Raw genomic sequence first — 16,137 nt, 5'->3', positions numbered from 1 at the left:
CATTACACCTTCTTGCTCAGGTTTCAACCATACAGTTAACGTAAATGAAGCTCCAAGCCTTGGAAGACGGGGAGTAGAGAAGCAATCCTTGTGATTATGAAAAATAAAACTGGAAGCATTGCTGGAGGACCCTGTATGCAAGTCCCTCTTGTCCTCTGTGATACAGGTACCAAGGCCTTCCGAAAGAAGTGGTTTGTAGGACGAAGGTGACGACCTATATGGGCATTCCTGAACACAAAACTTCTGAGTGCAGGATATAATACTTTGAACAGCTACTGAGCTATGACAAAAAGTACTTCGGTCTGGCAGCCCACAAGTGGCTTGAGTTGGCACGATTGACACATTCTTGAAAGCTCCCACATTTTCAAGCCTAGGGAAATGTCCCTGAGAGCTGACCAACACAAAGGAGTCATAATAAGTTAAGATTAATGTTTCAATAGCATGAAACAAGAAACGACATCTCAAGGAAAGAGCCCGGCAATTCATGTTTACAAAAAAGCTCCTCCTGATTAAAGCAAACGTAAATAAATAATGATGTCCATGTCGGTAGCAATGTCCTCAGGTGCTGTGCTTTAAGAGTTTATGTAGCGTTTCATCCTCAAAACGCCCATGCAAGGACTCAGTCACAAGGGACATCTACGGCTTCTGGCCAGCGAACCACACGTGGGTGACAGCCGGGATCTGCAAACCACAGAGAACAGACACAGTCCGTAGGAGAAACCTGCTCTTTTGCACCAACAGAGGTGATGCCCGGCTAGGGATTTCAAGGGTTGGAATGCTTCCTCCAGACTCCAGCCAGCAGGCCCACCTGCACACCCTCGCCGGCCGGGGCCCAGACATTACTCCGAGCCCAGGCCGTGGGATTAGGCCGGCTCGAGGGCGCGCAGGCTCATGGCCGAGCGGAGTTTATCCCGGATCTGTCGCGTCACCTGGCTTTGTGTGTCACAGCAAGGAATACGGGACAGGGCAGCAAACCGGGACACGCAACTTGGGCCTCTCAAAGTCTCCGCTGAGGGTTTCGGGCGAGTTGGCCGGACCTCACGCCTACAGCCCCCCGGCGCTTACCTGGGCCTCGCACGTCTCCCTGGCAGCTGCCATCCCCGCCGCGCCATTCCCGAGGGACACCCCGGGGAGCCAGGAGCGCTGTTCCTATCGTCCCCCCGTGCCTTACCCCGCCGCCCACCTCACGCCGGCTGCTCCTCTCAGCGCTCGGCAAAGCTGATTAAAACCACGTTCCCCATCTGTCCCGTGTGGAGCTTTTTCTAACAGCGAGCGCCAGCGCCGGGGCGCCCCGGGCCGGGGCAGCGGTGGCAGGGCTGATTTAGCGCTATTGCCCGGCCAGGAGCGGAGCGCAGCCAGCGGGGCCAGCGGAGCCCGGCGCTCCCCGCGGCGACGCCGCCGTCGCCCGGCAACGCCGCGGCCTTCCCCGCCCCGGGCCCCGCCGCGCGTTAAAGCGGCAGCGCCGCGCCCGGGCCGGAGGGAACGGAGCGCCGGGACAGCGCCGGGACAGCGCCGGGATAGCGCCGGGACAGCGCCGCTCCGCTGCACAGCACCGGGCCGCCGCGCTGGGCTCGCTTTCCACAGGCTCACTGTGCAGCGGAGGAACGTCCTCAGGCGCGTTTTTCCCTCACCCCGTTTCTCCCTTTGGTAGCGCTCTGCGCAGCGGGCACAAACAAGCTGCAAAGGTGTCGTCGGTGAGCTGGGCATGAGCTGCAGAGGGTTGTTTACGCGTGTTTCTGGACAGAGAAGCGCTAATTAATACGTCCCCTGAGGATGGAGGAAGCATCTATAAATTTTATCTGTACTATGGAAGTTGTGTGAGCTGCAACCTGGCTGGTATATTTCCCTACAGTTTCGCTGCTATTGCCTCCGGTGACTTGTCACCTTAGCATATTTGGACTTTTACTGGCTACATAGCGACAAAATTCTTTGGCAGCATATACAACTGCTAAGAAATCATCCTCTGTCATAACTCTTAATGCATTTTAACAAGCCCTTCATCCCATATCAGACAGGCTCCTTGACCATTCCTGGAACATCTCTGCTTTAATACAGATCTTTTTCCTAAGGTCATAAAAGATAAATAGTAATTCCTGCTGAAGTGTTATCAGTCATTTTGCAGTGTTTTCATGTTCTGGTAGTCATTCAGCATCGTAGCTCTGTTGTCAGAATTACATGCCCTAAAGTATTCAAATGTAAAGAACTTTGTTTACCACAGAAGGGCTGGGGGGAAAACATTTGTCTGAAGCACAGTGGAAGAGCTCAGCCCATAAAGCATTTCTAGATAAATACAGTCAGACCACATGCTACCACAGGACCATCAACAGTGCGAGAGCACATCAAGAACAAACCAGGTCTTAGAGAGCACACAGGAGGGAAGACAGAAAATATGGTAATAAAATCCTAGATATTAGCTACCCTCTCAGGACATCAAAGAATGGGAACAGCTATGAGCGTGGAACATGCACCTGACAAAGGTAGGAGCTTACCAAGTGGTCAAAGACACCAGACTGGCTTGTGTGTATTTCTTGGCAGTTGTGAAATATTTATCAAGAAATAAATAAATAAGTAAAATCAAGTTTTGCTTGCTCCCATCCCTTTCTAGCAGCCAGCAGGCTTGCTCCAAGAATCCTTGCAGGTCTAACAGATATCTGAAAGTCAGGATACATTCACCACAAAATGCACTTTCTGTTATATTCTGCCCATACTCGACAGCCTTACCACCTCCCAGACAGACTGTAGCATCTTTCAATAGTGCTCAGTTTGGGAGAGTGGCCCTGACTGATATTACACCCTCTATTCTGCAAAACAACAAGCAGAAATGACAATTTTTCCCTTTGCATATTTCATCCAAACGCACAAGACAGCAGTACAAACCTTGCAAAACCACATTACAGGCCAACAGTTTCCCAGGTCAAGGATCACTACATTGCTGTTCATCAGGAATATAATCAATAAACTACCTGCAAGAGGCTAAACTATGAGAAAGACCTTTGCAACCAAAAACAGACATGCAATGTAAACTGTACCGCAAACAAAAAAACCCTGAGAATGATTTTGCAGGAAATACGGACCCTATTCACAGGAGTGTTTTGAAGGCTGTTTAACATATATTTATGAAAACGAAATCCTACCAGGCAAAAAAAAAGTATGCTCTTATTAATGACGCAATGAATTCTCATGAAAGACACATTATGCCCATTTAACAGAATTAGAATTTTGGAACAAGGAAAGTGACATAATTTGAGGGCTTCAAGCTTTTAGTTACAATTGTTCATTTCATCAGGAAAGAAAGCTTTCATTAGCCCCTGGGGTGCCTTAAGCAACCTCAGTGTCATTGGAGAATCTGACCTGTACCAGAAAATCATGACATAACTGGCCTCCTGATCCTAATGATTCAACACCTTCTCTATGGCAGACAGCATTTTCCAAAAAAACCCTTTCCATAGTAGTTGTTTTCTTAACCCACTGATAGCAGGGAGTCCCAGGGCACACAGAGGCTCTAGAAGGTCAGGGCAGGCTGCTGAGGAAAAGAAACCATACAGCCTGGTTTGTTACACAGCAGCCTGTGCCTTGACTAGAAAATTTGAAGACCACGTGTCTAAAGTTTGAATGCTTGGAAGCAAACTTTTATATGAGAAATCATCTTCCTAAAATCAAGTATAAGCCCTCAAACTTACATATTTGCACATGCTCAGTGGAACATCTTATTGAAGATGGTACAACTTAAGGGGCTAATTAAGTTTGCATAAAAGGCAAGTTTAACACAACCATTGCCAAATTTCAACATGTTTAACATTGAAACAGTGATCCTCTGGTAGGATGAAAAGTAAGAGAATGAAGGGAATACAGCAATACACTCACTCAAAACTACAATTGTACAAAGCTACTGTGCACAAACAATGCAAAATTGTATGTGTGTGTTTTATACTTACACAATGCAATGACAATTTACTATTTAAAATAATTTCCTAGAATCATAATTCTTGGGATGACTGAGGTAGAATTTCAGGAAATCTATTTCTCTCCTAAAACACCATGGGTGTTCTGCACCTTCACAATTGCTTTTAAATATTTTCATTGGTGGTGGGAAAAGTCTTGACACTTAGTTTATTCATCAATTTTGCCTTGTCTTCTGTTCATAAAGAGTTCTGAAAAAGTGCAGAATTTTGCAGTGTATTCTAAGCTTGCTTTTGTATCATGTTCTGCAAACCCCTTAAAACCAATATTAGCTCCAATTTGTGCAGTGCTGACTAGTTGAATGCTGCAATTTTTGCTATAGTCTGAAGTGACCTATGTAAACTAGCCCACACAGCATGACTTTGAAAGATTAGGTTCAAGTGATTCACTTTCAGTGAATATTCATAACGACTTGCTTTTATGAGTGCTTTTTCCCGTAAAACTTCACCATTTGAATATTTGCAGGAAATTAACATAAAAGATCCATTTGCATTGCTGAGTCAATATGTATATTTCAAATTCAACTGTCTAGCTTAACTATTTTTTCCAATATTTTGCAAGCAATAATAAAACTACAATGCAAGTACATTTTAATAGCTGGAGGGGAGTTGATCACGACAACCCAGAAATAATTAACAACTTACATTTTAAAGGGGAGGAAATTCTGTATAAGCCAGCGAAATAAATATTGGAGTAAAATTTTCTGAAAGCACAGGAGGAGGTGGCAAGTATTTTATAGAGCTGTTAAGAGCCTTTTAACAGCTTTAGAAGTACAGTACATCACACCACTTATTTTAGCACCAAAAACTTTCTTTGTTTCTAGAAAGGCAGTAACAAAAGACTCTTTTAGGCAACAAGCTTTCCAGGCTTCCTTCACATGGAAGTATAGCACCACAGTGTACATCTCCCCATGGTAAATCCAGAGAAAGGAAACCTCTGCAAGGACTTTTTTACACAGAGTTTCTTTTCAATGACCATCATAGACTGTAATAATGACCTGTCCAAGCAGGAAAGGCCATCCCATACAGCTGGAGCACTTGGGTTCTGATAATTGAAATTTTCTCTCCTCTCAGCATCTTTTATTTCCTCCACACCTCCTCATACCACTAGCCATCCTATGCTTTCCTGGCAGTTACCAGCACAGGACATTGTCCAAGAAACAATTTCTTTTTGGTTGGCCCATTCTTAAAAAAACCCCCACACCCACAACACATAACAAACAAAAAAACCCCTCATTCTTCAATCTATCCTCTGCAATCCTTTAGATACATTATCTGCACCTAATTAATCAGTTCTCTGTTTTCATTATCAACACCTTCTCCAGAGTCTTAATCAAATCCCCACCTCTACTCTTCATTTTCCTTTAGATTTTCTGTTATACTCCCCTATTTCATGGATGCTAGGAGAAGTCAGCAACCAAAATTTCGGTGAAGATACTTACACCTGAGATATTGCAGACAGATTCACCAAAGCTAACATTTCTTCTAAAGATCCTTTCCTTATTTTCAAAGATGCCTTGTGCTTTGTAAAAACTCAATGAACAAACAAAACAAAACAAAACAAAACAAAAATTCCCAAACAAACAAAAAAAAAGACCCCAAACCTCCTCTACATGTTAGAAAGTTAAATTAGTATTTGTCCAAATATCAAACACTTAAGGCAGTTTTCTGAAGACAGATGAGTCTGGCTTTCAATTGAAGGCAAGGCTGCATCATACAACACGAGCATAATCATTTCCTCTTAGAAACGTTCAGCTTCTGGGGTTTTTTCCTTGAAAATTTCTATTTCACAATTCTCAAAATACCTATCTTTATAATATAATTTTGTCAAAACCCTTGCAATTATGTCCTTCTCCTTCAGCTTCTAAATTCACATCTATTTCAGGGCCTCTCTTGTTGCTTCTTGCAAATCACTACAGCAAAGTAAGTCATATTTATAATTCCCAAGGACATGCTCCTTCCCCAAACATCTCCTGCTATTTGCTCCTGTAAGGATCTGATCACTTTCTATTCAGACTAACTCTTCAACAAGCATCAGGTCCCTCAAACTTTTATCATCCTCTGCCCTCAGAATACTTATTTCCCACTCATTTCTTCTGTTTTTCAATGTTTCCCTCTCCTTCACAGTACAGATATCTCATAAATACTCTAACCTTTAGTTTTCCCTCTCTCTTCTTAATCACTTTCCCTTTTGCCTGAAAGCTTCCACCTGAACTTACCTCAGTCCAAAGTTCTCCAAAGTTTGTTGTAATTCCTTTTTCTTCTCACGGGCTTTCTTTCTTCTGTGTGCTATGAGGGAGAGACCTGAAGGAAGCACTCCAGAGCCAAAACCTGGTCATTGCTCTGCTTTGTTTAGCTGCTGGGTTAGCAGACCCAGGAATGATGAACCAAGAACTTCATCATCTCCAGAGCAGAATCACAGTCCCCTCCTTTGCTCTACATCAAAGACACACTGAAGGTCTCCCCATGCCAGGAGGAGTAATTAAACCCTTCCTGCTTCACCAATGAGATCCTTGATGAGCAGCAACACAGGGGAGGAGCTGCTGCTGTCTCCCCATCTGCTTAAGCAAGTTGGGTGTAGGTCTGTTTTCTTCCCTTCCTCCCATCTTTTTCAGCTTCCCTGTGCCATCGCAGTGCAGATTTGCCTTCTCAAGGAACAGCTCTTCAAATCATTTCCAGCCACCAGGACCCATTTACTTGCTCATCCCTGGAAGGACATGGCTCTCTGGGGAGCATCATGCAGCTGAAGTCAGGTCCTCTCTCCGCTTCAGACTTATACAGAGCAAGAACTGTTCCATCCTCACTGTTTCCCTCCAAAGTTTCCCCTGCTGTATTATGTGCCGTCTTTCAAAGGCAAGCAGTGCCTGTAGAAGCCTCATTCTTTTCTTTAAAGTAGTGACTCCTCTGCTCCTGGTCCCTTCTTCTTCCAAGAATAATTTTTGAACTGTGCTACATTCAAAGAGACAGAGGTTTCCCAGAACCACTGAGTTGAACTTGTTAAACTTCTGCCTGTGAAACACATTAACAATATTCACCACCCTAAGTTTGATGTGTTCATTATTCCCAGTTGTCTTTAACAGGTCCGTCTCCTGTAACTGCATGCACATTTTTGCTTTAAGATATTTTGTGCAACCTTAATCAATACCATAAACTCTGAGAAGCATTGGCATGCACTGTTGTGGGATTTCATAGATTTTTAGAATTGCAGGAGTATAGGCTAGTTAAAAAAATAAAAAAAGACAAAACAATAAAATTCAGATGCTAGGTTAAGGGAAGTTATTCAAAGAAACAAAGCAGTCAAGAAATCCAAGTTCTAATCAGAGCTAAGAAATAAATAACTGTATGTCTGTATCTTAGTTTCCTTAACTACAGATGGAGAAGGTTGATACTGAATTTAGTGAAGTACCATGACATGTGCAGAAAGGAACAAATTGCCAAAGAATTATCAAGTGCAGTAAAATTTCTGAGTTTAACTGTCAAATGTCAAAACCAACCCTTTTTTCTGAAGTTCAAGAAACTGCTTAACTTAGCAGTAAATCTAGTTTCAGCTATGAACAAAAAGGTCTACTGTTAAAAGCCAAAAATTGGAAGTATTTTATGATGGCCAAATGCTCCAATGGACCGGTCCTGTGAAATGTTAGAGGGCAGTCAGTAATTAATATCCCATGGCAAAAGAAAATTGATAGTAGGATCCTGCACTTTATAAATCTTCTATATGATCAACTAAAATAGAAATTGGATCACCAGCATGAAAATACACACTAATAGTTGCAGCAAGGAATTACTGATTTACATCTTTGCTGGTGAAGATGCTCTAAAAGACAAGACTAGAAATTCCTTCCGAGTGCTGGGTGACAGCACAGGGAAGCAGAGAAGCCTCCCACAGTAAGAAAAGTGACTGCAGAAGAAACAGACCTTTTGTTTATGTCCACAAAACTGCCAGTGGAGCAGCTCCGTGAGGAAAGGTTGATTTAACTGCATTCTAGTTGAATAAAGGTAGATCCAGAAGGTTTGATAAGCAACGCCAGTGGGAGACAAGGACGCAGCATAGGAAGCATGTCAGGATAATCAGAGGCAAAGGGTGCTGGTAGAGGATGCAGCAGAATGAATCTAAGAGCTGACTGCTGCCCAAATGGGCAGTCCCACTCCGCCCAGAGGATTTAGCAGATTGAATCCACTCACCAAGGAGTCAAGGGAGTGCCAAAATCAGGCACAAAGATATTGGCAAGAACAGGATCATCCATTCTAAATGCTTTTAGATGGTCTCAGTTTGCTTTGAGGAAACACATCCCAAATTGTGTATTTATTTGGTCTTTAAAGTCTCCTTCTAAGGCCAGGACTCATGGCAGTTTTTGAACCACTATGTAGAGTGAGGCATGACTTTCTAGGCTATCATGCCTCCTGGTGTCTTTCTCCTTCCCAGCATTTTAGAGGGAAAGAGACCCAGAGAATTCAAAAACTACCAGCAAAGGCAAAGGAAGATACCTAAATTAATTATACCATTGATGGAAAAGGAGGCAGAATTCAGCCATGATACATTCTCCTTGGCTGTACTCAGTCCACCTGTAATTACACATCTTTCCTTGACAAAGCACAGGACATGATGACCAGGATCTTAACAGCTACATCAGAAAACAAAGCAAAAGGGACTGAATGTGTGTGTAAGATAAATAGGATATCATTAAATAGACAAAACCATGGGAAAATGTGTTTCATTTGTTCTGTGAGAGACAGAACTACTTTGCACCATTACTATTGCATTTTCATGACCGTCCTAATGAATATACTCAAATGTCAGTGCAATTTTCATCAGGAGTATGCAAAAAATGCAAGCAATTTGGTATAGCCATAGTCCAATTGTAAAATCTCTGAGGAAATGTAAATCCTTATGTCTCAGTTCTCCTAAGGGAAAGGAAGCAAACTGTATGTGCACCAATATGCTTCTACTGATACAGCTGAAGACTGGAGAATGTAGTTTTATCAATATTGCCACAACAATGAAGCCTGTGCATACAGAGAAGGTTCAAATGTAGCAAGCAATGATCCCCTTGCACATCATTTAAAGTATGATAGATGTATATATTTTTAATCAAGGTATTTTGCTTAAAACCTAATTTTATAAATCTCATAATTTAGAGGGTTGGGGTTTTGGTTGTTTTTTTCTTTTTGCAGGGTTGGTCTTGGAGCAATGAAAAACTATCAGGCTCAAGTGAGGGGTGCTAAATAGCTGGGGGTTCCCATAGCCTCAGCCACACATCCACAGGCTTAGACAGGGACTGGACAGAGAAGTCTCATTCCATTAGGATACTCTGCAGAGGAGAGTGACAGCTGCATTCACAGGAAAAGCCTCAAGACCAATGAGGACACATGACTTGGCTTGGGCCCAAGCAACACTGTCGAGGTTTAAATCCTCTCATTCAAGGACACCTTGACAGAAATCACGCAAACATGTGTATTTATGCTTTCCCAGCATTTGGATGTTTGGGATAGAGACAAGTAATTACTGATTCATCCACACACTTGATATTAATTTTTAATACAAATTTTACCAGGTAACACTAAAGATACCAGCATATCAGCATAACATGAGGATAACAGTGTAAATGAGAAAGTGGGCTCATATTACAGTCCAGTTTTCAGGGCCAAGATGACTATTAATGAAACACCTTATTTGCATATTTTAAAGGTGCAATTTACCTCCCAGTCTTTAAAATAGATTCCAGACGTTCTTTGAGTACACACTGCTTTTTTTTGAAATTAATTTCCAAAAGAATGTAATTATTATGCCATTAATCTCAACAAATTATTCAAGAAGTAGCTGTTTGCAAAAAATAACCAAACCCTGAAACATTTTCCTTAAGCTTTTTTCAAACTTACTCAAAATTCACTCAGTTATATAAATCACTGATATGTAATTCATGGCTTGTTTTCCAAGCATTTCACTGTACATCCAGCCTTTTGACACTTGTTATCTACTTTTAAATCTTTCAACAAGTTGAAATTAAATAATTCTAAAACTGAATGTAATTTTTAACTCATTTATCCAGTCATCTCCATAGTAATCTAGTGCTCACCATAGTAATCTAGTGTTCACCATCAAAATTCTTTGCCAGCTTTTAATTCCTTTGTGGCACTTGGGGTCTATGCACAATTTCTTAATTTGATTTTACCTAAAACCAGGATGTAAAGTAAACTGAAGTTATTTCATTATTTCTCTCTCTCTCTCTTCCTTTTTTTTTTTTTTTAAGGACAAACATATTTTGGAACTACAAAAATATCAATACTTAGTCATATTAGTAAAGTCTGAGGTCTACTGGGCCTCAGAAATACTACAGCATATTGGAAACTGCTGCAGTATTTCTGAGGCCCAGCAGACCTGGGACTTCACTGTCATCATGAGCAGAACATCAGCTTCACTTCTAATGGCATTTAGCTTCATGAAAGGTGCACTTAACCTGCTGCAGAGGCTGAAGGAGATATCCTGTCAATATGTCATAGTTTAGCATATTAAAGGAAAGTTCATGGTTCAAATCCATACTTCTCAACTTCTATACAGTATAAGGCATTTTTTGCCTAGGTATCAAGAACAACAAAATTTGAGACAAACAGTCCTGTCCCTTTTTTTTGTTTCCTTTCCACAATTCAATATTACAGAACTATCTCCCATCTTCAAGGCTCATGTGAATAGCCTGACCAAAATCTGCAAGAAGATTTGTTCAGAAGGGCTGGGGAGCATAAATTTGTTGTAAGTATCTGTAGGGGAACAGCTCTGAAGAAATGTTGATTTGGAAGTCATGATCCAGGAAGGCATGGTTAAACACTGAGTAGTCTTACAATGGAAGTGGAGTCTGAAAAGTCCTGAAGCCAATTCAAGCCTTTGAGGGGTTTGGAGGTAGCCCAGGGTATTGACTCAGGACCTCCAGCATGACTCAAAACAAGATAGCTCAGGTTACCCGGGTTAAGATTTGTTTCTCTGTATTGTTTTATCATTTCAAGTGTTGAACTGAAATGTTCAGTGTCGAAGTAAAATCCTGTGTCTAACTGGGAGATGAATTCTTTCTCTTTTGACAGTTTCTCAAATTAGTGTGACTCAGCTCCTGGTCAAATGACAGATGACAAAAACCAGAGTCAAGATGTAGAATTCTTTCCACCTACAGTGTGCTGACTTGTAGGAGACAGTGTCCCTCTTAGGATATTTTAGATGGTTCTTCTCTTCCTTGCTTCTAAGTTGGTTTTGTGATGCTTTACCCTATGCAAGAATCATACTCAATTTGTGGAACAATGAAAGCCTTCCAAGGCTTTACTTCCAGGAAGATATTAAACACAAATAAGTCCAGAAATTAACAAGAGGAAGAAAAGAGACAGCTGCAATCTGAAACTTATTCCTGTTCTGCAATGTGAAAGTGGAGCTTGCTTCCATAAAGTTGTAATCTTTCCTGAGCATCTGTTTAAAGGAAGGATAACTTCAACTGAACTGGATGAAATGTTTGCTCCACATAACCCATGCATTGTCACGCACATCTTCTTCCAGTAGCAGGCTTGGTCTCCTCCAGTTGCCAGTGCTCTTTCCTATTCAAATGAGATGAAAACTGCTTGTAGGCAAATAGAATAAAAAAGGAGCTGACAAGATACAGTGTCTTGCCTTCCCCCTGCTCCATACCCCAACTCCAAGTCTTTTATTTTGAGCATTTTCTGTAAAGGCTGAGTGTAGAAAGTGCCTGCTAGTCTTCGGCATTCGTGACCAATCTGTCAGTCTCTTGTAATCAAGAGCTGGGATCCTTCTCCCTGCCGTGAAAAGCTCCTGAGGGTGGATCCACTGATATATCAGGGAAGCCTGAACTAAAGCACCAACAGCAGCACATAAGAAGAGAGCTGAAATAGCACAAGCAGCAGGACTCGAGGGTGTTTCGCATGATGCCATGAAGCCAAATACTCCTGGCTATAAAAACATATGCAGAACACTCCTGGTCTGATAAATAGGACACGTTTTTACAAATTCAAATGAAACACTGAGCATCACTAAAACCATCTGAAACCTGTTTGGTATGTTGGTCCACAGTAACAGCTGGATAGCCAGTGACAGGGAACTTGAAAGATGCTGAAAGCCTTCCTCTTGAAGCTGTCAGACTTAACACCAGCTTTTTATTATAGAAACTCCCCCCTCCCCCCACCCCACAGAAATACTGAGTGCTTATTTGACTGTATTGCAGATGAAAATAGAAGTAAAATATCCAGCAGGTTGCAAACATACTTTAGCCTGGATGTGGAGTACTGACCTCTATAAAAGTAATTCACTCCATGTTTTCTTAGCATTTTGCTTCTCTCTGAAAAGCCAACAAGTTCTGTGACAAAGACATCTGTTCAGTGGAACTGTTTTATTTGGACACTTACACTGTCTCCTGACATAGCCTCAGTTGAATTTACCTTCATGGAAGCACCATATAATGATAATTTCCTCATCACTAAATCAAACTAGATCAAGTTGACAGGGAATTAAATACTTCCATCATCTAATACTAAATTCCTAAAATATACACATAAGACTCAAGTAATACTTCATACATTCCTTTTCCATTTTACTTCAAAGATTAAGCAAAAGATTGACAGTATTTACCAGTACCCTAATTGTTCAGGGGAGAATGTTAAGAACTGTGAAATAAGCTTCAGCTAAGCGATTGCAGGTAGAATAAGGTTATAAGAGTTTTAAATACATGATGAATAGGCTTTTATGCCTTTTGTATTGAGTGCAGATAGTGAGGCTTTTCTGAGGAATAATTTGGTCTGCCTAAATTAGGTTCCTTTGGAGAATAGTTCAGAGGAGGAGCCAAGACACCCCTTGAGGTGCTGACTAAGATTGATATCTTGATGACTTCCTCAGATGAAATCTCACTTGTATCTCAGAAGTGTTCTCAAACTCTATGGATGCATGAGATTCCCAGGTTCCCCAAATCAACTACAAAATTCTTTGGTGCATCTCACATTTAAATGTTTACTGCTGTAATGAATATTAAATAATTTTCAAACAACTATCCTAGAACAAAATAGCAAACATCTCATTTATGCCAATCTCAGGCTACACTGAAGTGATACTTAGCTACATTTAATATCCCTGGTTCCATAGCTGAGTAATTTAAGTAATTTTTTTAAACAAGTTGTTCATATTAATAATTTGAAGCAACTTATTTTGATTAGTTACAGGCCAGCTCTTCAACTGGCACGAGGACACAACGCTACAGTTGTCACCACGTCATATAAACCCTAGCACTTGGCTTTGAAGGCTCCTACTGACTCAGATCACTGCTGAAGGTGTAGCTCACAATTTAAAATTCACTGAAAAACATTTAAGCCCTCAAACTTAATATTTGCTTGTGTTCATGCCATAAAGCTCAGTGACTATAATAGTCATGGAAAATTAACACTGAAGGGGCACAGACTAATTCAGAATAAATTTGTTTTAAACATGGATGAAGACAATTCATTTGCCTGATTGCCTAGAGAAATGAAGTTTTGGATGATGAAATTGAGACCAGCTGTTGAGAGAACAGGAAACTAAAAAACCTGGGGAATGAAGGGGAAGGCAGGAGTCAGCATTGAGGAGAAAACTGTCCAATTTCTATAGGAAGAGAGTCAATACAGCAGACAATCTGGAGGTGAACTAAGACAGCAATTCTTACAAAGAATTGGAAATTTAGTTATAAAAAATTCAGGCTAAAAAGGGTGAATAAATTATTTTTTGAAATATAGGCTGTGCTCTTGCTTTGTAGCTACTCGGGAACCTTTCAAATAGACTACAACAAAATATTTTGTGGGTAAAATTTCTCTTTTTCTGCCACGTTTTTAAATTTTCTGCTACCATGTGGTCACTAGTCTGACATAATGAGGCTCAGCCTTGGCATCCAGCCTAGGATGGTGTCATTTGTGTTGGGCTGGTCACATCATCATTTCTTCTCTAGGACTCTACCACACATGGAGGGGTTCAGATTTCTGTCAGCATCTCAGAAACTGGAGTTCACTGGCCAGCTACCTGTGACAATAGGGACTGGGTCAGGAACTCAGCTTTCCTTTTGCAGTCTGCATTTACACAAACCCCATCAAATTAGCTGTGGCTGTTACAAGCTTCTAATTAGGCCTCTCTCAAGACAAGGTCATAGAAAATTGAAAGGAGAAAAAAGGTTGGCAAAAAAAAAGTAGCAGCCTGAACTACAGGAGCTTTGCTCTCAAAACCACTCAAATACCACAGAGCTCTTACAAGGGAGGGAGAGCCAGAGGCCACTCTGGCTTAGGGTGGCCTTAAGATCTGTTTTTCCCAAACCAGGAAGCCTGCAAGGATCCACAGTTTTGAGATAGGTGCTGCAGTCATTTACATTTTAGTGAACAGAGTTTTGAAAGAATACTCTTCCCTTAATGTATTCTGGAATCATGGAGCAATTGCTTTAGACTCTGACAGTCTCATATCACAAACAATTTGGCTGCAATTAAAAGAGAAAACACTCGGCACTCTGTTTTGCAAGTGAACATGAAAAAGCCTGACAAACAGTCCCTTAAATCCTTAACAATGACTTAAGGAATAAAATAACAAAATGAAACTCTGTGGAGGTTAATGCAGATACCAGATGAGAGACTTAGAGGAATGTCTGCAGTTAGCAGCACGAGGAAATCTGAAGGCCAATATGTGCTGACATTATGGCAGATAAGGTAGTGGAAAGTAATCCTCACAATGGGATAATATAGCTTTTTCATATAATTATGATATTTGAAAAATGTAGTAACTTCATTTGAAATATCGAAATATCTAGTCAGCATAAGCTATAACATTAATAGGCTGAGTAAAGAGAATAAATAGTTTTATCCTATTTAATCATAAATTTGGCTTAATGACCTTTATCTGATTATATGAGCAGCCCAAGCAACAATATTAAATAAATAAATAGAATATTAAAAGATTGTTAGCAGATAAGCTGCTTGGAAATTTCCAGATTAAATGTATTTGGGGGAGGGAGCTCTGTCATTTACCAGTATATACATTTTCAAAATTAAGATGACTGCACAGGTGCTCCAGCTGAGCCTCAAGTCTGTTGCTGTCCCTGCCCATTGCTGTGAAAAACCTCTCCTTGGCACCCTAGTGGGAACCAAACGATTTTTCAGGAAAGATGCTGGTTTGGCCAAAAAACCAAAAAACAAAAAGCAAGAAAGAAAAGACAGCCACACAACTAAAAAGCATTCTCTCTCCTTTGTTACACACAAATAATAATTATTATGGTTTTCTAATGTGATTGACCTAAAGAATTCATTAAAGTGTAAAATATAGATTGCACTCTTAAGTTTGTGTTAAGCACAGAAAATAAACTTCTGTTCCCAGGTGGGCATTGCACTGCTTCACACAATTTTTTCCACCTTGCCTGAACAGACCCATATATATTTTCTCAGCACCAGTAGCAACATGAAATAATAAAAAACCTAATAATAAAATCGCAGTTCCTCCCTACCACTACAATTTTCTCCCCTCTTTAATTTTCTGCCCAACCCTTGTTTTCTTACCTTTTTGTGCTGCCAAACCTTCAATTTAATTGGAGAATTGATTCACTTAGAGCAAAATTGTTTTGGTACATTTGATGGCTTTTTTTGGTGGGTTTGGGGTTGTTTTTTTTGGGTTTTTTTTGGTTTTTGTTTTGTTGTGTGTTTCACTTGTTTTGTTGTTTTGGTTTGTTTGTTTTCTTTTTTTAAACAAGGTCTTATTTCCAACATCATCACAAAAAGCCCTCTGATCGACTGCAGCAGGCAAAATATGTACTTCAGTACTTCTGCCAAAGACAGACCTTCACCATAAGTCAAGGTGCCTGATAACTTTCTAAACAGGCTTGATTAGTAAAGCAAAAAAAATATTATAAAGAAATTCTCAAATGCAGGTGTTATCACAGAATGACACTGTCTGTGTGATCAGGACAGATAATGTTTTATCCTGGCTTATGGATATGTTTGCATCATAGAGATCAAAATGAGAATTTTATCCCATTGGCAAGTATAGAATCCAATTTTTAATGGGAAAAGAAGGTTACAACATGGGGTCTATCTTTGTAAAAGACTTATATACATATATATCTCAGATACAGCAGAAAAATAAAATATTGTAGGCAAATAAATGAGCCTTAATACGGGTTAAAACAATACTTCTCTGACT

At 40.6% G+C, this 16,137-nt stretch overlaps 1 protein-coding gene across 1 annotated transcript in view; it reads right to left on the bottom strand.

Moving 5' to 3' along the window:
- Positions 1-1,373, bottom strand: part of USH2A (usherin) — a 373,050-nt gene extending 371,677 nt beyond the window's left edge. Inside the window, exons 1-2 of the mRNA XM_030944868.1 lie at positions 1,184-1,373; positions 2-681 (exon numbers count right to left, since the gene is read on the bottom strand). Of these exons, the coding sequence (XP_030800728.1) occupies positions 2-486 (485 nt within the window). The 5' untranslated portion in view covers positions 487-681; positions 1,184-1,373. The remainder of the gene's footprint in view (position 1; positions 682-1,183) is intronic.
- Positions 1,374-16,137: the final 14,764 nt, after the last annotated feature.

This window comes from Camarhynchus parvulus, chromosome 3 (assembly GCF_901933205.1).
Source record: "Camarhynchus parvulus chromosome 3, STF_HiC, whole genome shotgun sequence".
NCBI lineage: Eukaryota > Metazoa > Chordata > Aves > Passeriformes > Thraupidae > Camarhynchus > Camarhynchus parvulus.
The sequence above is the reverse complement of the archived record's forward strand: the minus strand, read 5'-3'. Positions and strand labels throughout refer to the sequence as shown.